At 37.3% G+C, this 20,483-nt stretch overlaps 2 protein-coding genes across 2 annotated transcripts; one reads left to right on the top strand and one right to left on the bottom strand.

The window, feature by feature from the left end:
- Positions 1–388: 388 nt before the first annotated feature.
- On the bottom strand, positions 389–2,927 carry pla2g10 (phospholipase A2 group X). Its single transcript, XM_008415922.1, has 4 exons — positions 2,837–2,927; positions 2,117–2,285; positions 1,423–1,529; positions 389–1,016 (listed from the first exon to the last, which is right to left on the bottom strand). Exons 1-4 carry the CDS (start codon positions 2,868–2,870, stop codon positions 868–870), a joined length of 459 nt encoding a protein of 152 aa, XP_008414144.1. The 5' UTR covers positions 2,871–2,927; the 3' UTR covers positions 389–867.
- Positions 2,928–5,136: 2,209 nt separating this feature from the next.
- Positions 5,137–20,432, top strand: zc3h7a (zinc finger CCCH-type containing 7A). The gene is made up of 23 exons (XM_008415923.2): positions 5,137–5,270; positions 6,533–6,635; positions 10,053–10,092; positions 10,289–10,492; positions 11,067–11,225; positions 12,477–12,557; positions 12,718–12,771; positions 12,857–12,896; positions 12,980–13,323; positions 13,416–13,668; positions 13,760–13,788; positions 13,864–14,008; positions 14,121–14,279; positions 14,510–14,715; positions 16,780–16,880; positions 17,013–17,194; positions 17,797–17,870; positions 17,979–18,112; positions 18,183–18,288; positions 18,388–18,496; positions 18,601–18,734; positions 19,584–19,747; positions 19,837–20,432. The coding sequence occupies exons 2-23, from the start codon at positions 6,568–6,570 to the stop codon at positions 20,024–20,026; spliced, it is 2,976 nt and encodes a 991-aa protein (XP_008414145.1). The 5' UTR covers positions 5,137–5,270; positions 6,533–6,567; the 3' UTR covers positions 20,027–20,432.
- The last annotated feature ends 51 nt before the right edge of the window (positions 20,433–20,483 follow it).

Genomic DNA, 20,483 nt, shown 5'->3' with positions numbered 1-20,483 from the left:
CAGAGGGAGCATGTAAGGAGTGGACGCCTAGGTTGCAGAGCCAGCTCTTGAACATATAAAAGTAGCTTTGCGGGAAGCGGTGACCTGAACTGTAACACTTGACCATAAAGCCAATTGCAGAAGTTTAGTCTTTTGAGGAAGGGAAAGGCTTATTTCACCAGTGTTGGGTAGCAACTAGTTACATTTACTCAATTACATTTACTTGAGTAACTTTTGAGTGCTTTTTARTTTTACTTGGGTAATTTTATTATGAAGTATTGTAACTCTTACTTGAGTAAATTGCTGGATTCTCTAACCACTGAATGAAAAACAAATATGTTTTAACCAAATATTCACCAGACACACACCTGCAGTTTTTATTAAAGTTTCATACATTTTCTATTGAAAGAAACTGATTTGGGAATAAATTACATATTTTGCTTAATTTTGTTATTTTTTTCATACTTACATGAATTACTGYCATTCTCATCCTTAAAATACCAAAATTTCCAATTAGATTTAGATTTTGATTGTGATTTTGATTGATAATTTAATCAGTTAAACAGTACTTGAGTAGGCTTTTTACCAAGTACTGTTTTACTCTTACTTGAGTAGTTTCTTGGATGACTAATTTTGACTTTAATTGAGTAAAATTATATTGAAGTAATGCTGAGTAAACTCTTGTACAAGTTTTGGGTACTCTGCCCACCTCTGCATTTCACATGCATATAATTTTYTGTCTTACTTAAACCCACCCACTTACTTAACAAATGCCTCCATGTCACATAAAAATGATGATTGTGAAAATATTATAATTTARTCCGTTTTGGATGTATTTATTATAATATTTCACAAATAGGCACTTAATATAAAGATGCTTACACTGGGTCAGTAAATGTTGCATGTTGGGTGATCGTGGCCACATAGAAAATCCGGCCATAGTGCGTATTTCTGGATGAAAGGTGCTTTTCTCAAACACTTGGCTGCCTCTCTGTCACACTTGCATAAAAACTTCTCACATTTGTCCTCTAAATCCTCTGAAATGAAAAAGACAAGAGATTTATGTAATTTAAAAAGATTTACAAACAAATTTGGGTTACAATTTCAGAGTTTTATTTATAAAAAAGGAAATCAAGTTGGAAACGACAAATAATTTTCTTTTCGTTTCCCAATAATGCAGTGCTTTGTTTGGTTTGTCACATTAAAAACCTAAAAAAAAAAATACATTGAAATTTGTGGTTCAATGAGAAAAARCAAATCAAAACTTATTCATATTTTCTCATGGCACAGGATTTCGATGAGATAAGTCAAAAATTCTGAATACTTAATATAAGGTACGTGCTGCCTGAACAGTTCCTCTGTTACTCTTTCATAAATACACATACTGGAAAAGTTTATGTTTCCTTCAATCCTCTGAAGGTGTGTTTGAACATATATACATACCGCACTCAGCTTCCCTGTCCTCACAAGTCCACTGATAATTGGCCGTTTTGGTGTAGCAGCCAAGACGTTCTGCGTCTCCGTAACAGCAGTCATGCTTGTGGCAACACCTACAGGCGCAACATATTGAATGCATTACTTTCAAGGCTGATCTCCGTCTGGAGGAGCAGTACAGATGGGTGGCAAAGCGACACCACAGCTATTTTAAAAGCAGGCCAGGATCACCACTTTGTTTTTTCACTGCACTTACTTGGCAGTCAGACAGTTTTTTAATGGGCGAGATGTCTAGTGGTGGAAGATAGAAAACAAAGAGACAGCAATTAGGATTTGGGTGTGGAGTTTTAGAGCTATTTTAAAGTCCCCATCTGACCAGGCTTGTGTTGTGAAAAAGGTCATCGTTCATTTGWTCCAATCCTCTTGCAGTACTTGTGGTTTAGTGGAGAAAGACGGATTCGGAAACCGGTCACACCTATTTTGGAAATCGAAGAGTTGAGCTCCACCAAGGAGAGGAAATAATGTGTACATACCATGCCTGCGCTGAAGAGTGAAAACACAGTGATGCGTGCTGAATTATAAGCTTCGTAGCCTGTAATGCATGCGTAGACCTGTCTGATTGTTTGAATTTTGGTAAATGCTGTCGTCAGGTGCAGAAGCGTACTATTATGTGAAAAAGATTAGAGATAAGGAGTTGCCTCACCAGTCTGCTCTGTCACGGGGCCACCCTTCGCCCCCCAGCCCACAGTAGCATCCATACATCATGTAAGCCAAAGCAGATCTCCCAGTGCTGCATTTGATGGCTCCTGCAAGCTCAAGTAACCCTCTTTTTGTCCGGTGGGAACTGTGTGCAGCCGCAGGAGCCACAGCCACTGCAAAAAGGAATAAACAACTGAAAAGGAGGAACAAACTTCTCTGTCCCTGTGAATCAATCCATGTAGTCCAGTCTGAAAGAAACAGCTTTTTATGCGTAGCTGATGAGTAAAATCTCAACAACATTTCTGATTCACGCATAGAATCAAAATTGCTTCACATAAAACTCTTTTGCTGACTTTAGATGTAAAATCATTCAATTTTTTTAGGTTATTCTTTGCCTGTTAATAAGCATTTTAATCACTGCSTGCATCATTCTGTTGCTACTGTAATATCCACAGAGACTCTTCTCATTAGTATCCAGGACACACAGGACAAACTTCACTCTTATGTCTCATAAACAGGAGGTTAGACCTGGATCCTGTAAAATCGAGAAAAATACCAAAACCCTCCAGCTCTTCCTCTTTTCCACAAAATTACTTTGTTTGCCAACACTCACTTTACAAAAAACCTCACWAGATCTAGTCTAGCTTCATCTGTAGTCCTTATATCACACTTCCAGCTGTTTTTTTGCACAAGATGTGAAACTTCAAATGAAACATCAGCTTACCAGAGAACAGGAGAAGTATTTGGTAAAACGTCATCACTATGTGCAAGAGGCACCTGAACTSCGCTCAGCCAGGGTTCCAGGGCTACCACCGTCTGAGTGCAGAGTGAAGGGGAAGGCTTTTTTTAGAGGCTGCTGGAATAATCTCGTGYGCATCATCATTGGACAGGGCCTAATCCAATGTTTGTGACACTAGGCTCCCCCTGCAGGAGAGGGATTGTTGTATAGTATGTGTGTGTCTGCTTTAGGGGGTGGGGGGAATCAACATTTTAAAGCAAAACCATTGGAAATATTCTTTACTAGTATTTTTACATTTTGTATCCTGAAGTATGTTGTGGTTTGCCTTCATTGAATTGCTATCGAGGAAAATAAATTGCATAGTCTACAAAAAAGTCAATTAATTGTTAAGCAAAAAGGCTTTGTTTTACTTCTGCTAAAACATTCCTTGTACAGAGCTAAGCTGTTAAAGTTTGACACAGGAACGATGTTTATTTTATTTTTTATTTATTTATTTTATTTCAAACATGATAAAATKATAAAATCACACACATGAACAAGTAATGCAAAAGACATATTTGTGTACCACAATAATSTTAACATGCTCCAAAAGTAAGTCAGCAAATATATGGTTTCTTTCAGATTTTAAAAGTTGAACTGTTCAATATAGTAAAAATATTAGAAGGCAAACAACCTAATTGAATTCAAGTTATGTCAAAGAGAGGCAGGCCAAAGAYGATATTACAAAATAAGTGTTTTGCCAAATGTTTGAAATCCTTGTTATAAGAGATTTTACGGTGTTATTCCATTCAGAGTTTCTAATTGAGTCTGCATCAGYTTAATTTAATTTGCATGGTGTTTAATTGCAAAGAAAAAACAGCAAAACCTACAGTCATAAATCTCAAAACAAGAAAGGAAAACACACACAACACTGGTCACAACATATTGATAATTATTCTTCATTTTTACACCATTTTTTATCTGATTAATTTGTTACGAACAGACAGTGGGACAGAATACAGGTAGAGGGTGAGAGTAGAACAACTGTGTTCATTTAGGGTCTGGCTTTATCATTGTGTATCATTTTAACTGAGCCRCAGCACAGTAAAAATGTTGATGTACTAACAGGATGATTACACTCATAAAGTAACCCAAACAGCACCAAGTTTGTATGAAAAGGGTGCTTCACTTTTATTATATYAATCATTTTATCAACGTCTCATTGTCTTATTCTGTTAATGTCAACGAGATAGTTGTTACAAGAGGTTCCAGTATATCACATAAAACAAATAAAAGCAGAATAATTATGGCAATTCTGATCCAATTACATTTATTTTTCTGGTGTCATCCATATTTTTAACTTCCAGAAGAACAAGTCATTGTGGTGAACTCCGTGGTCATTCCCTCGATAAACAAACATCACACTTACTGAGCAGTGCACTCCAACTGCTAAATTTATTCAGYAGTGAAAGCAAAACAGACTTGGAAACAACAGGAGAAGTGTTGCTTTTGTTTGTTCTTTTAGGCATATTATATGTTCTTTAAAAAGCTTATTAAAAAAAACTCTGACAATTCCGCTTATGATAAGAGAGTTAAAAAGCATTTTTCTTTCATCTTCATCTACCCAGAGATGCTTACTGTTACATTAACGRTACACTTCATGTAGGATGAGTGTCCCCTGCTAGTAAGTCAAGAATTGCATTTTTTCTTGTAAATCTGGGGGTTTTCTTTGGAATTCTAATCTACTATTTTGAGGAAGTTATCAAAATACTTTTTTTTTTTTGCTTTGTTTGAATAATTAAATGTGATCTTTCAGTCTGACTCATATCTGAAGAATTAAAAGTCTGCAGAATTTTATTCAGAGAAGTCATTTGACTCTCAGCTGTATGAGCCACTCAAAGGAAGGTGAACAAATGGACAATTAAAAATGCACTAAGAACAGATCTGAACCTTCCTGAGTTGTTAGTTTAGAGTAAAAAGTGTGAAATACAAAAAATAAAATACAAATAATTGCTRAAAATCTTTTTTCTTTCAAAATTGTCTAAGAATTACTGACAAATAATTAGTTATATTATTTCAGAGGTAGATCCTAAGCAGCCTACATTAACTTGGTAAGTGACATGTAGCATGAAAAAAGGTATAAACTGGAGTGACGGGGGAGGGGGTTAAAATGTATRARGAATAACAAACTTCTAAAGATTACGCTCATGATCCAGTGYTGTTTTTCCTGTCTCAAATGGTCATGTCTAATAATCGCCAGTGGGGGCAACAACCTGAAAATGYCAATGGTTGCGCTCCTTCACATGATTAAAGAAGAAGAAGAAGCAAAGGGCGGCCTTCAGCGACATCTCCGGCTAAGTTCTTTTAGCTAAAACGAAGATTCCCTTTCCCTCTTGTTATATACAGACTGAAAGGCTGTTTGGAATAAAGACTCATTCATGTAAGTATCTAAAACAGACAGTATTCAGAACTGTCTGTGTTATATTCTCCATCTAAGCTTGGAGCTAGACATCTACAGCTCGCCATTGTTTGCGTTGAGGAACTAGTTTAACTTGGAAATACCAATGCTTTGTTTGGTTCAGACTTCCTCCTTTAAACTTATACAGTAATGTCTTCTTATTGATTAACGACTGTGTGTTTATGGTCTCTTGTAAGAAAAATTTTTTTTTTTACTAAGTTTGAATTATTTTGTGACTGTAATAAACGGTAACATTTGCTAGCAGGAGGCAACGGTGGCTAACGAGAAGTATAGTCGACGGTGTCTAGCCGCGGGTAACACACGTGCGCTAAAAGACATGCGTTCATTATCGGACAGCGGGCAATACTGGAGTTTTAGAACTAAAATGTTATCTGTAACCTTCTTGTATTCCGTGTGGAGACCTATTGTTTAACAACAAACTTTAATCTGCTGAAATATAAGCTGGTTTTGAATTCGAGACGTGATACGGGACTGTACGAATAACACATCAACTCCTGAACCTACTGTGTATCCTGCTCCGGTTAGCTAGTAGATATATGAAACAAATCTCATGAAAGTTTGAAACACCGATTGAAATTATAATCCGCGTTAATGATTTACTGAGGGTAGAAATGGCACGTTGGTTGTTTTTAGTCTTACAGCTTAATTCCTTTTTTAAACCTCGGTCATAGGCTGTGTAGCCATTCCAGAAGAACATATTGACCACCCCTAAAAATGTATAAATGTACTAATAATGCGTATGTGAGTTTGACTTTATTCCCGTGAAGAGACAACGGACACAAACGCAGACTGCGCGGTTAAAGCCTATCGAATCGGTGTCCGATAATAGACTGGTGTCTTTCAGATGCTCAAGTGAACATTTCCGGCATGCGGGTGACCTAACTTGTCCACACCCTCAACTATGTAATTATAACTTGTATTGTTTATGTGAAAAACCGACTAAACTGTTTGTGCGCTTGTTTAAGCTCTCATGCTTAAAAATAACCCACTTAACTCATATTTCCGGAACTGTGTGTGTGTGTCGTCATTTTCAAACTCGGAAGTGAACCTAGGAGAAGGCATTCCAAGTAAAGCTTAGACATTTTGACTCTTAATTGGTCGAACTCGTAACAGGGCTATAGGAACATGAACTGATGTAGGAAAACATGGACAGGGAGAAGAATTACAATTTATTTAATGTGTGTATGTTGTTTAAAAAGCTATATTAAATTTTATAATTGCAGGTGCTGTTTGAGGAGAGGACACTAAACACGCAACTATGTCTGGAGCGTGTCGGGACAGAAGTCGTCGCTGGCAGGAAATTCAGAAAGGCCTTCAGTTCATTCAGTGAGTGTATTTTGCAGATCATCAGTTGTTTAATAGGGTACACAAAAAGAGAACAAAAACAATTTTGTTATAATTAATATTTAGTTTCCTAAATCAGTGCACTCCATAAGGTCGAGAAAAAGTAAAAGCTGAACTTGTTTTAGGGCCTTTCTGGTTTAGCACCTCATGTATGCATGTAGAAAGAATAGCCTTTATTTAAAGGGTATCTGACCTACCACTATCACTCAGCTTAAACTTTAAATCAGACTGCTTTCACTTCATAATGTGTTTTTTTTCTACCTGGAAATTTGCATTTAATTTGCTATTTGTATTTAAATATTCTATCAAGTTTATTAATGGAACCTACTATGTCAGGGTTATACTAGGTTATCGGCCTCTTAAAGTCTCTAAGCACTGAACATTTATAAATATGATGTGGTAAAGAAGATTTGTTGTATACATTGCAACTAATTTGTTAAATGCAAATTCCCAGACAAAAAAAAAACTACCAGTGAAGTATTGACACATCAGCGTGTTGATTTGAACTTGGGTGTCTGCTCTTGTGAGATGCCTACTGTTTGTTGTAATAAAATGCTGGGGTTTACACCTTAGATATGAGTTGTCTACACATCCATCACAACATAGATTTTTCTATTTTTTTAAACCTCTACCTCTGAGAGAGAGAAGTGAGCAATGTCATTGCTCCTGCTGAAGAAATGGTGCAAAGATGGAAGTTAGAAACTAGCTTATAAGTAATATAATCTTGGCCAAAGSATGTTGTAAACATTTAATTAAGCAAGCAGAAATCTCAGCTTGTGAAAATTAATATTGGTGTGTTGCATCACACCAATCTATTGTTCTCTGTCGGCAGGTCAGACAGGCTTTTAAGGAGTAATTAATGGCTGTTTTGGTGGGTCTTTTTTTAAAAGCAGAATATATATTTTTATTTATTTTTATGTCTGATTGTAAATTAAATCAACTTGAATAGAATAATAATATACTTGCCAGATTTATGCAAACAAAAAGGAAGAAGAATTTGGTTCCACTCTTGCTTTCAAAGTGCAGACATTTTTAAAAAATAGACATACATTTTGAAGGAAACAAATGGTTTTTTTAATTTTTGTTTTATTTATTTGTGTATCTACACAATGTTACAAAAACAAAATTAAGACAAGGTTGAATTAGTCCAATATGCATAGTGGTGATTCCCAGCAGAGTTGCTGGGCACTCTTTAAGTGTTCATCAAAGAGAGCCTGAGGGAACAAACTGTTTCTGTGGCTGTTTGTTTATTCTGAAAGTGCTCTGTAGTGCCGACCCAAAGGAAAAAGTCTTAACTACTTGTGCCCAGGATGTGTGGGGTCAGCTGACATTTTCCTTACATCTAGATCTGTCTAACTCCTGGATGGAGTGAAGACTATTCTCTCTGCTGGCCTGGCTGCTCTTTGCAGTTTGTCCGTCTCCTGTTTTGTGGCTGAGCCAAACCACACAATGATAGACAAACTCAGAACAGGCTGAAAAATGGCTGTGTAGAACATGACCAGCAGCTGCTGTAGCTGCTCGTACTTTTTTGTTTTTATTCCGTAAGCTGCAGTGGGATGTTGAGGTAATGTATATTTTGAAGCTTACCTGAAATGAGCATGGAAGAAAGAAAATCTTTCTGTGATTCTAGTCATGCAGAATTCTGTTTTCATTATTTTTGTGAGATCAGCTGCGAGGCGGCAGACATGGCCTTTGTTTTTGTATTTTTTGATATCTGGGCTTGGCTTCAACACTGTGTAGACTAAAGCTTTGTGCAAACCTTGTTCTGCAGCTGTGCCACACAGAGTAATGTTACATTTCCACTTATCTGTCAGAGACATTTTCTTAAAACAAAAGTGATAACTGAAATTGAGTTCAAGTCGTAGCTTTGTCAGGTTAGGAGATTGCAATTTCTTTTTTTAACCAGGCGTTGTGGTAAATCTGATCACATTATTTATGGCATTTATGAACAACTTGGATTTGTCACTTTGATTTTAGTTGTTTACCATTGAGTAAAACACTGAAATAGTTTAAAGAAATACAATTTGTTTTAAGTTTAATGAGGTAGTTTTAAGCATATAAATTATTGAAATTTTATGTGGTAATAGACTGTCCAGACTTCTTGTCTTCGGTGTGTTTTCAAAGACAACAAACAAACCGCAGATGGCAAAATAACTCATCAAAACAGAATTTCCATTGTAATGTTTAATACCACAGGAATTTAGTTTGTGCAATAAATCATGTGATCTTTTCAAGATAGCATGACTAACACATACTGATTCTTTGTCACTATTCTGTGAGGATTTTACTTCTTTTAAGTGAACTGTCTTGAAAAGGGCGTTATAGAGTTCACTGTCTTCTTTTTTTATAACGTGTAGGGCAACATCCTGAAGTTAATTATACTGAGACATTTTACATCCTAGGTGTTCAGTGTCTTTTAGTGTGGATAAACAATCACTTTGTTCTTTCTTAGAGGCAAATTTTAACAGATTGTTGAAATTAGATTTTGGCGGGTATTCTTTTCTTAACCATCTTTTTCTGTTGATGTTGGCTTTTTTCCAGTCAGTTTGTGCATACATTGCGACCAGTCCAGTTAATGATGAACACAAACACCGGAACACTTTCCTGATAATTCATTTTTATGGATGTTACTGAGTCAATTTATGTTGAGGGTATCTTCAGGAAAACGTCCACCCTGGTGGACAATAAACTTGTATCTTATCTTCCTGTTACAATTGAGTTTTCTTTTCCACTGTCACCCCATCTATGCTCAGTATACAACATTTGAGCAAAGTTAAAGGTTTGATGTAATCAACTGTGTGTTGTCACCAGTTCAGGAAGAGTGATTGCTACAAAGATGGTGACACACACTTCTTTCTTTTCTTTCATAATTATACATTTCAGCCATTATTTACATACATCTGGATTGACATCGTCCGGCGCTTTCTGGTGCAGAATTTTGATGCATGTTTCGCGTGAATCGTGTATGAAATGTGACATGACCATTCAGACTGTGGACTTTTTGGAAACAAAGTTATCTGATTTAGTACCAAAAAGAATAGAATAGGGCAGTTCAGATACGTCTCTTTATCTTGACTGCATCATTTTATAACTAGGCATGYAATTGACTTTGAATCTGTCTATATGGACTGTTTCCATATATAAAGTAAATAGGATCTGTCTGTAAAGTTCTTGGTTATTGCATGTTGAGTTTAGCCTATATAAGCTGATAAACTTACAGTCAGCAAAACATGGTCCTCCTTGCATTATGTTGCTGTACTGCTTGATTGGGCTTCTTTATGGCTTTCTATTTGTGCTACTTTAAAATATTTTTTCTCTTTAGTGGTAGTTTTTTTGTGTGTGTTTTAATCTAATTGACTTATTGATGGTGTGAAACTCATTCTGTTCTTTGCTTTGTAGATCAACTCTTCCGTTTCCTGGAACCCAAGAGCAGTATGAGGTAAGCTTTGGAAATTTGAATGTGGGCGCAGCATCTTTTTTTTTTTTTTTTTTTTTCCATGAGCTCATGTTGGGTAAGCAAAATTAAAGGCCAGTGTTTCAAATTGAGTAAAAGGAAAAAAGTTTTTTTGTCTTGTGCATGCAATAACACGTTGTTTTGTAATTGTCAGTGATTTTGTTTTCTTCTTAATTTCCAGGTGTTCATAAAGGAACTTGTGTGGAACCTCTTTGGAGAAGGAAATGATGTGTTTCAAGAAGGGGAGTGGACAAAATCAATTGAGATGTACACAGAAGCACTAAGTATAGCAGACTATGCCGACTCAGAAGACATCTGTGTTCCAACAAGTGTACTGGAGAAGCTGTATGCAAATCGAGCCGCTGCATATCTCAATATTGTTCCAGTAAGTTGGTGTCAGCTGGTTGTAATGCATTATAAGCTGTCTCTCTTGATGAGCTGCAGGACTTCCCGTTTCTTCACTTTTTAATGGAAGTTATGTTGGCAAAGAACAAAAAAATTTTTTCCAAGTGATCATCAAAAATGTTTTTCTGCATTGCCATTCAGTTCATAACTGGCTGAAGTTATTCACTGAAAACACAACATTCTGGTTATGACAAGAGAGCTGATCTAGTTTTTTTAATATACTGGTTAGCATACCTAATCATACATTATGGGTTAAAATTTGTACACATATTTCATGATCATTCATCTATCACAAAAAAGTCAAAAGTTTTATCACTTTTTAAACAGTAAAGCTATTTTTTTAAGGTTTTTAAATGGGATCCATCAAAAAATATTTGAGAGAAAAAAAACGACTTGCTATGTAAAGTATTTTTGCTTCTTCTGGATTCAACAACATATTTTTCATGTCAGGGAAAACATTTTATTGTTGTCAGAACAAGGCACACCCAAACCTAACTCAAACTAAAGTTCATTAGTGTGATCTTTTACACAATTTTTTTTGTCATCACTCATAGGGACTGTATGACCAAGCCCTAGAAGACTGTGAAAAGGCTCTCCAGTTGAATGAGGGGAACTACAGAGCACTGTACAGAAAATCAAAAGCCTTGAAAGAAATGGGGAGACATCAAGAGGCCTATGAGGCTGTTGCCAAATGTTCGCTTACAGTGCCTCAGGTACGGACAAATATTTGCACGCTGCAGATTATTAATGTGCATCTGCAAGGAATCTACTTGTTGTTTTGTCCCTGTCTGAGGGGAAATAATCACCCTGACACTTTAGAGATGCAGAATACAGCAGTAACATGGGTACATACTAGAGATGTGCCGATCAGGTTTTTTCCTGCCGATTCCGATCACCCATGCAACACGCAAACTTCCCCAGTCACTCAGTGCGTTATAGTTCCACATCGCTTAGGATTTGTTGCTGCGCGTTTGCGCAGTGTGAAGGAAAGAGGAGACCAGCTGCACAGGCAGACTGCGAAATGAGATGCAGGTGATCGGTTTGTGTGATCGGCAACAAGAGACCGTGATTGTCGATCACCGATCATACACTTTTTCACGGAAATCGGCCGATTATGATCGGTGGCCGATCGATCTGCACACCTCTAGTACATACAGTTAATGCAACACTGACCGGATGAGACTGGATGCAGTGAAATTGAGATGCACTGAGGAACAGGATGATGATTGGAATGAGCTGGTTTTCTACTTGATTTGCCCTGATTAGTGATCAACTTATTGGGAACTTCAATCTCTTTCAACCAGTGAACAACGGGAAGTGCCTTCCCGTTGTGTTGACAACATTCTTCGGTGTTGCTGCTAAATGAAGAGGTCTCTAACTTGACTATTTTCAGGATCAGCAAGGTGTTTATAAGTGAAGATGGAGGAAGAACAGAGATGTAGGAAACTATTTGAAAGGAAACCAGACAGTTCTTTAGGTCATTCATGCTGCTAGAGAATCAGGAAAAAACTTGGAGTCTAACAAAGTTGCTCAATCATATTTTTATAGCTTTCAGCCTCTGTCAGTCATTGAGCACGCTGGTTTTGAAAAGGTTGGCAGCTTTATGGAAAATTAAGGTCAGGGTCTCCATTTTTTTGGGACTCTAGCATCTTGTCTCTGACAGGCGATGTGACTTTCTCTGCTCCAACTAAAAATACTTGATTACTTCTGGCAGGTAGGCTTGAGTATACTTTAAATGATGTTCTTTTTTCTTGTTTTAAAGCTGTTAGAGAGTTGTCTCAAATCGATGTCGGCAGGTCGAAGCTTGACTTGGAACACATCCTATTCATACAAAATAAGGACTTCCTTATTTAAAATGCAAACGTGAAGCATCTGCTGGTTTTTGTCATAAATGTATTTCCTGTTTTTAAAGCATAACAGTAATGCACAAAGATTGTTTCACAGCTGCTGTTTTGTCTTCTCAGGATCCCAATGTCACACAGCTGACTCAGGACCTTGCCAAAATTTTGGGGTTGAAAATCCGTAAAGCTTATGTAAGAAGTAAGGTATGTATGAAAGTCAGCTTGACCACACATGTTGTCATGAAGAGTTAGGTTTTTCTGTCTGACTCATGGGTTTTCAAGAGTAAGATCATTTAATAGGTGTATAAATGTCCTTTCCAAACGGTGATCAAACTATATTAACCTCTTAAAAATAAATTTACAGCCTGCCTTGAATGTTTTGCGTGGATCAAGTTATCAAGATGCATCATGTGACAAAGTATGCAACATCACCTTCATGAGTTCATTTGAAGAAAACAGTTTCCCAAGCAATACATTAATCTGTGAAATTTCCTAATTTTTAGTTTTCTCGTGGCTCAGATTCAGTTGAAGAAATAGAAATTGGTAAGTTTCGCTATTAAAAAGTTTTGATCTGAATGTGAGAAGGAGCTGAGTCAGATCTAATGCTGTTGTATTTTCTGTGTTAGAAGTGCCTCCATTTGCCCAAGATGGCAGTGTTTTGGCTTCAGGTCCAGCTCCGAACCAACCCCTGGCAGCAGTGCACGCCCCTCTGAATGATTCTGTGGTTGATGAACTTCCTCCTAGCAAAAGTATTTTATCTGTACCCCCATCTGAGCCGCCGGGCTTTGAGTCGGTCTCCCTGCCTGTATCTGCCCCCACATCAGTTCCTCTTTCCATGCACTCATTTGTGAACGGTTGCCGAACCAGCAAGCCTTGTCAGATTCTCGAATCCAGTCAAGATTTTGACACTGACATAATTGGGGATGACCTGGATGACCTGCTGGACCAAGCTGGCCCTGAACCAGACATGGTTAGTGGGGGAATTTTAATATGAAGGGATATATGGGTCTAGATGGTTTATTTCTTTCAGCTGAACTGTAACTTTTCTTTGTCATTCATCAGGGTATCCCCACCGTGAAAGGCCCTCTTCCCTTGCCTACCAGTATTTCCTCTGGCAGTTCTTTGTCAAATCCATTCCTGATGCCCTCTGATATAAGCCCTTATCTCCACAATAGTTCACAGCAGTGTACTGTAACTCTGCCTCCTCTCTATAACAAGTCAGGAAGTAGTGCTTTGTTTGGTATGGACACTTTTCACTCCTTGCCCTCACCGCTGGACTCATTGGACAGTCTTAGCATATCAGACTACAAAACTGGTATGTTATTTTTTATTTCTTAAAAGGCTGAATACAATACAAAATAAATTTAATATCTTTCTTTTTGTTCTCCTCACTCAAATATTTTCAGATTTTGCCCACGGTCCCTTCATTCCAAAGGTAATTTCTCTGTTTAATCAGCAGGTTTTAAGAGTATAATTTTGGAGTAGTTTTTAAATTTCTTTTTAATTACAGCTCAGCAATAAAGAACAGCCTATGGGAATGCCACTAGGTATGCCTGAAGTGAAGGACCTTCCTGCTGCTGTGGATTTAGCAAAAAACCCCTTAGCTGAAACACATGAGTTCAAGCAAGCTTGCTCAATGTGTTACGTCAAAACAGGTGAGGGTTTGTTTGACAGTACAGGTGTCTCCTCCTAGAGTTTCTGTAAGCTGAGAGAGTGTGTTGTTTCGTTTGGTGTAAAGTTGTTTTTTTTTTTTTCTTGTGCGTGCAGGACCTGGAGTGTTAGATTACACTCTTCACACTGAAGATCATAAATGCAAAAAAGATGTATTACTTGGCAGAATAAAGCACTCACCTGATAAAACGTGGAAACTCATTCGACCCAGACCAACAAAAACCCAATATGTAGGACCTTACTACATTTGCAAAGGTAACTTGCATGTACACTTTTCTTTTTCCCCTCGTGATTTTTATTTTATTTTTTGAATAGCCTTTGTCAGTAATCTAATAAATGTTTATTCTGTTTATTTTATCATAATACATCATACATTAAAAGTAGAGGAGCGACCATAGCACGTTTTTCTTCCTTGTGCACAGTTTGCTCTCTAAGTCAAGTTTAGACTGAGAGGGAATACTAAAATGTGACCTTACCTGTTTCAGAGGTGGCTGTTGGAAAAGAGTGCCTATACCCAGGCCACTGCACATTTGCATACTGCCAGGAAGAGATTGATGTTTGGACTTTAGAGCGGAAAGGTTTTATCTCCAGGGAACTGCTTTTTGATCCTTTTGGGCCAAACTCAAACATCAGGCTAACTGTTCCCAAGATCTTACAGGAGCATCGTGGAATATTCATGTTTCTCTGTGGGGTTAGTGTTTACATTTTTTTCACTGCATTGACATTGGAGTAGGTTGATGTGTTTACACATAAGGGCTGTACTTTGTTTTTGTTGCTGATGAGGCAAATATTTTTTAAATTATATTGATTTAAGGGAAAACTGACAAATGCTAAGGGCCTTGATTAAATTTATTATGTCTTATATGCTTAGATTGTATTTTTCTCTGCTTTATTGGAAATATAAAAGCTGAGCATTTGCATCCGTAGATGTAAGACCAAGGTAAAAACCTGTGCAGCTCTATTAGTGATGCTGCTTTTTTGATGTCATAAATTGAATTGAAGGTGCTTAAAGCATAAGACAATAATCAGGAAAACAGAAAGTACTTGGTACTTTCCTTGAAGAAAGTATTCACATTTTATTAATAAGTGGTGTGTTAAATTATTTATACTCTCCACAGTAATGAATGGGAAATCTTAACATGGCAATCAATCACATAATCATATGACGTATAGTTTATTAGCAGGGCTTTGCTCGTTTCGACTTGTGTTTTGAATGTTTATTTTTGATTATCCATACTTTCAAATCTGAGTTTGGCAGGCCTTCACAATAATTTTTTGCTCCTTTCATGCTCCCCTCTGCCAAGACATGTTTTTGTCAATTTAAGAGATGATTTTAAGCCAAATCCACTAGGGAGGTTGTGGAAAATTGCAAAGATACAAACTGTTTTGCACATCATCTTCATGAAAGTGCTTCGCAATCTGCCTGTCCACAGTTTTTAGTTGAAGGCCTCTGAAAATATGCTTTTTAAATGTTGTCACAGTTGCATTGACTTTGGAACAAGAACAACATCAACTAAAATTCTCACCTGCCAAATTTACTTGAGGAAAAAGCGAAAATGTCTGCACTTATCCGGTCATAGAAATTGAGGCTGTCAGAGATCATGTGAGAGGTTGATCCATTAAGTGCTCTGGATTAATAAGATAATTTCTTTCTAAATGAGTCAACATTTTATGTAAAAATATTCCATGTTAATGGTGTCGTTTTGGCCCTTTTATTTTGATTTAAAGTCCAAAAGAGTTTAACACTCGTTCTTCTTGCTGTCGGACTATTGTGATGAAAATATGGGTCATTGATATGTGTAGAAACCAAGTATATAACATCATCTCAGCTGCATTGGACTGCTGGGGGGGTTTGTTCTTGTGGACTCCATATTTGTACTTTTGCTTTTTGTTAAAACTACAAGTTTGCATCCAGGAGATTCTAACAGCATAACATTTAACAAAAATGCCACACTTGAACTCTGTGTGTATGTATATATATATATCTGTCAGCAAAAATAGTAAAAATGTCACACTGTCTATTTCTGTTGCAGCAATAACCATAGTTTCATTTCAATTATTGTGACATATTGTTACTGTTCCAACTCTTAATAGGTGCAATAGTTTTTTTTATTATTATAAAATGACTAATGGTCTATAAATCTACAACAGCTTTTGATATAAAAAAGTTAGTGTTGGCAAAGTAATTAGCCAAATTATCTTCTTTTTTAAACGGTGCTGCATAGCATGCAGTTCATATTTAATGGCAGACATGCTAACTTGTAGCAAGCATGTCTTTAAAACTGTTCCAATATAAAAAGTGTAATGGACGGCAACACTCGGGTAAGTTGTGACTTTTTTTCTTTGGCAAAGGAATAATTTTTAAACTGCCAACTTCATGTCCTTTCGTTTCACTGAGGATAAAAGTTCAGGGGGAATTCCCACAGTGTCATATGTAACTGACTATGTGTGGGGGAGGAGAAGCATTCACTCACGTGTAATTAGTTCAGTGGAAGAAAAATCACATGAATGAAACTGCAACATGTTTAGAGATCTATACAGAAATATACAAATATTACAAAGAAACCAATGAAAAGACTTGGGTAGTACTTGACCTAAGCATTGGCAATACTTGATTGGTAGAAATTCTAAAAATCTTAACTAACCTCCTGATACTACTTCCTCCTGATTTGTCTGTTTGGCTAAAATTAACCAGATATTGTGTTTATTTGGGAAATGATGAAACTTTTTTTAATGCACCTTATATGTCTTGCAGGTGTGCTTTGACCACAAACCCAGAATAATCAGCAAAACCAACAAAGATGACCCATCTCTTTGCTCTCATCCGGTGACAAAGCATGACTTTGAGACTCATAAGTGAGTCATTCAAAATTTGCTAAATTCTTTCTTAAAACCTCCTTTCAGAGAGATTCAGAGAAATTTAGAAATTGTGAAAAACTGATCCAATTACCAACTTTTTTTTTTCTTCCCTTTTTTGTCTCCTCCTAGGTGCCTGGTTCACATTTTGAGGGACAATACAGTTCGTTATTCTAAAATCAGACCTTTGAGTCCCCAGAGTCAGCTGGATCTTTGCCGGCATGAAGTGCGCTATGGCTGCGTAAGAGAAGACGACTGTTTCTACGCCCACAGCCTGATCGAACTCAAGGTCTGGATGATGCAACATGAACTTGGTAAGCAACGTGTCTTACTTTTAGCATTTTGCAAGAGATGATTGTCAGTCCGAAATACCATCAGTAATTTAAGAAGTCCTCCAGTTCGATATGTAAATATTAGAGTGTCAATACCAGCCGACTTTGCATGAACTGCAAAGATCTGTAAAGGTCAGGTGGGCGTATTGGAGTCAGATGAGATCAGAATTAAACCGCATGGCTGAAAACGGACAGAACACAACATCTGAAGTGTGAAAAATGGTGTGAGCAGCATCATACAATCGCGCTTTCTGAACGTCCAACAGAAGACGGTTGATTCCGTAGTTGGTAACTTTGCAGCGGTCCCTCATTCTAAACATGCATGTAGTGACGGTAAGGAGAAGAATGGCACTACAACAGGAACAACCGTTCAGTTGCACTTGTTTGTCTTGGCAGCCATCTTCAGTGTCCAACTGGAGGGTTGTTAATGTTAATAATGTGAATTTTTTAAAAGTGTATTGATATATTTGCAAGGTATTGTAATGCTACGAGAAGTCTGAGGCCTTTTTAAGAATGCTGAGAAAGATTTGATTTCTTAGAGGGAAAAAAAATGGTTTCACTCACTTTTTTAACTCTTCTTGCAGGTATCACTCATGAAAGTATTGTTCAAGACGCAAAGAAATTTTGGAATGCAACAGCTTCATTGCAAGGAGCACAGGTGGAAAAAAACACTACAAAACAATGTATCAACTCATTCTGTTTAACACAGATGAAAATAGCTGCAGTTGTCTAACAAAGTATCTCTGTCTTCAAATGTTGTCCCCAGTTTTCAAGTCCCCAGAGAAGATTCGGCCCTCCAAATCTGAAGATGATGTTTGTTTGTGGCCAGTGCTGGAGAAACGGCCAACTGAGTGAAGCTGACAAAAATAAGAAGTATTGCCAAGCAAAGGCAAGACATACGTAAGTATTTGAATTTCTCTTGGATTGTTTCAAAATGAGCGAATATTAACTGGTCTCTTTCTGATTTTAGGTGGACAAAAGACAAGAGGGTTGTGCTCGTAAGTTCTCATGAAAGAAAAAAGTGGACAACAGTAAGACCACTTCCAACCAAAAAGCCCATCCCGTCTCAGTTTGAGGTACACATCCTGCGTTGTGCTATCTTTGCTGTAGCCTAAATGTGAAGAACACTTTCTTTTTGAGTTTCTGATAACCGGTAACTAAATGTTTCATTTTAGATTTGCATGCATGTGACAGCGGGCAAAAAGTGTCAGTACATTGGCAATTGCACATTTGCTCACAGTGTAGAAGAAAGAGACCTTTGGACCTACATGAAGGAAAACAACAGTAAGTCTCCTGTGGAGGAGCTCGGCTTTCTCACTTTTTGGATTTCATTAGTGCAATCGAATCGCCTTGCAACGCAGCGCACTCATTGTATGTCCATCCTCCAGTTCCAGATATGGATCAGCTTTATGAGCAGTGGCTGCAGTCTCAGAAGCCTGGCTGGGGGGAAGAAATGTCCAATAATTCTTTCAGGGAGAACGGCAAACAGATCCACATGCCGACAGACTATGCTGAGGAAGTGGTGAGTTGCAGAGCCAGCTGCCTCTGCACACAATTCATGTTTAAACTGGCAGTTGGCATGTTTGTTCTGGAAACATGAACTGTTCAACAGAGAAATTACAATTTTCATTCCAGGAAGTAAACTACTAGGAAATAAGGATCCCTCTGATGGATTGTTGCATCTCGATACTGATTTGAAAATATTTTATACCTCAATTTGATTACAAATCTCTACCACTTTGTCAGCCTCAGTGGAGTTTTTCATTAAAGTTGAGTTTATTTGTGCAGCACACTTCAGCAACAAAGCGGGTCAGTGTGCTTTATACTATAAAATAATAAAGTAACCAATTGTGAAACAAGCCATAAACATTACATTTCGTCAAATGCCATCAAAACCATTAAGCAAAGGCAACTTTGAACAGGTGAGTTTTTAACCTTAATTTAAGGAAACTCTGTGTTCCTGCAATTTTCTGGAAGTTTCTTTTAGATTTGTGATGTGTAGAATCTGAATGCTGTTTCTCCATGTTTGGTTGTGGGGATGCAGAGTATACCAGAAACAAAGACCTGAAAGGTCTGTAAGGTTGGTATAACAAAAGATTTGTAATGTATTTGGTGCTAAGCTATTCACTGATTTATTTATTATTTTGTTTGCATTTCCTTTTAACTCATGTAAAGCTCTTTGAATTGCCTTGTTGCTGAAAATGTGCTATATAAATAAAATTACCTTATAAACTACCAGAAGTATTTCAAAGTTCTCTGAACTACAGGGAGGCAGTGTAAGGACTTTAAACTCTGTTGTCCTGGTTTTTCTAGTTTGGTTATTTGCCTCGTAATTAAAGAAAAAAATTAAAAGCTGATTTCTTTTTTGCAGGCCGGAAATCATTGTTGGTTGTGTGGTAAAAACTGCAACAGCGAGAAGCAGTGGCAGCAGCATATCACTTCAGAGAAACACAAAGAGAGAGTTTTCAACTCGGAGGATGATCAGAACTGCTGGCAGTACAGATTTCCCACAGGCACCTTCAAAGTTTGTGAGAGGTAAGATTATCAGATTAAACAGCTGGTCTATTCCTGGTGCCTTGGTCCTCCTCCTGCAGTTTTTGATGTTTGATGTTGTGTTTCAACAGATTTCTCAAAGGCACTTGCACAGAGGATGACTTGTGTAAGCTGGCTCATGGAGAGCAGGAGCTGAAAGAATGGATGGAGCGCAGAGAATTCCTTTTGATGAAACTTGCCAAAGCAAGAAAAGACCATCTTATAGCACCAAATGACAATGACTTTGGAAAATACAGTTTTCTCCTTAAAGACATTAAATAATGACATGCTGGAAATATTGACGCTCATTCGCAAACAAGACAGTATTCAGTCATGAGTCGGGTCTTTTTTTAAAAGGCCTCTGCTGGGAGCAGGAAGTAGCCTGATCCCAGCATGATTTAACAGAAGGCGTTCAGGACCGTCTCTCTGATTGGTGGATGGTTTTTCTCTGATCCGATCTACAGAGTGTTATCATTAACGGCAAATATTCAGTGTGCGACACCTGAAGCTTTGCTACACATTGTTCAGTAGAAACGCCTGAATACGGTGACAAAAATAGCATGTGTAAACCTTGATCAGAGACATGTTCCAATGCTTAGTTATCCTAAAAAAAAAATCTTTTCACAAAACATTTGTATATGTTAATGACCTTTTCTGTTTAAGTATTAAACTACTTAAACTGAGTTGACATTCTTGTGTTTTAATGAGTCAACATAGGTCATTTTCACTTTTCATTTAT

Source organism: Poecilia reticulata, linkage group LG8 (assembly GCF_000633615.1).
Source record: "Poecilia reticulata strain Guanapo linkage group LG8, Guppy_female_1.0+MT, whole genome shotgun sequence".
Taxonomy (NCBI): domain Eukaryota; kingdom Metazoa; phylum Chordata; class Actinopteri; order Cyprinodontiformes; family Poeciliidae; genus Poecilia; species Poecilia reticulata.
The sequence above is the reverse complement of the archived record's forward strand: the minus strand, read 5'-3'. Positions and strand labels throughout refer to the sequence as shown.

Coding starts and splice junctions, on each gene's coding strand:
- pla2g10 (XM_008415922.1), bottom strand. CDS start 2,870: ATGACGTTTTACCAAATACTTCTCCTGTTCTCTG. Junction 1,530..2,116: donor CCCCGTGACAGAGCAGACTG/GTGAGGCAACTC, acceptor TTGCGCCTGTAG/GTGTTGCCACAAGCATGACT. Junction 1,017..1,422: donor GGACAGGGAAGCTGAGTGCG/GTATGTATATAT, acceptor TTTTCATTTCAG/AGGATTTAGAGGACAAATGT.
- zc3h7a (XM_008415923.2), top strand. CDS start 6,568: ATGTCTGGAGCGTGTCGGGACAGAAGTCGTCGCTGGCAGGAAATTCAG. Junction 12,897..12,979: donor AGTTGAAGAAATAGAAATTG/GTAAGTTTCGCT, acceptor TTTCTGTGTTAG/AAGTGCCTCCATTTGCCCAA. Junction 17,871..17,978: donor CTTCATTGCAAGGAGCACAG/GTGGAAAAAAAC, acceptor TGTTGTCCCCAG/TTTTCAAGTCCCCAGAGAAG.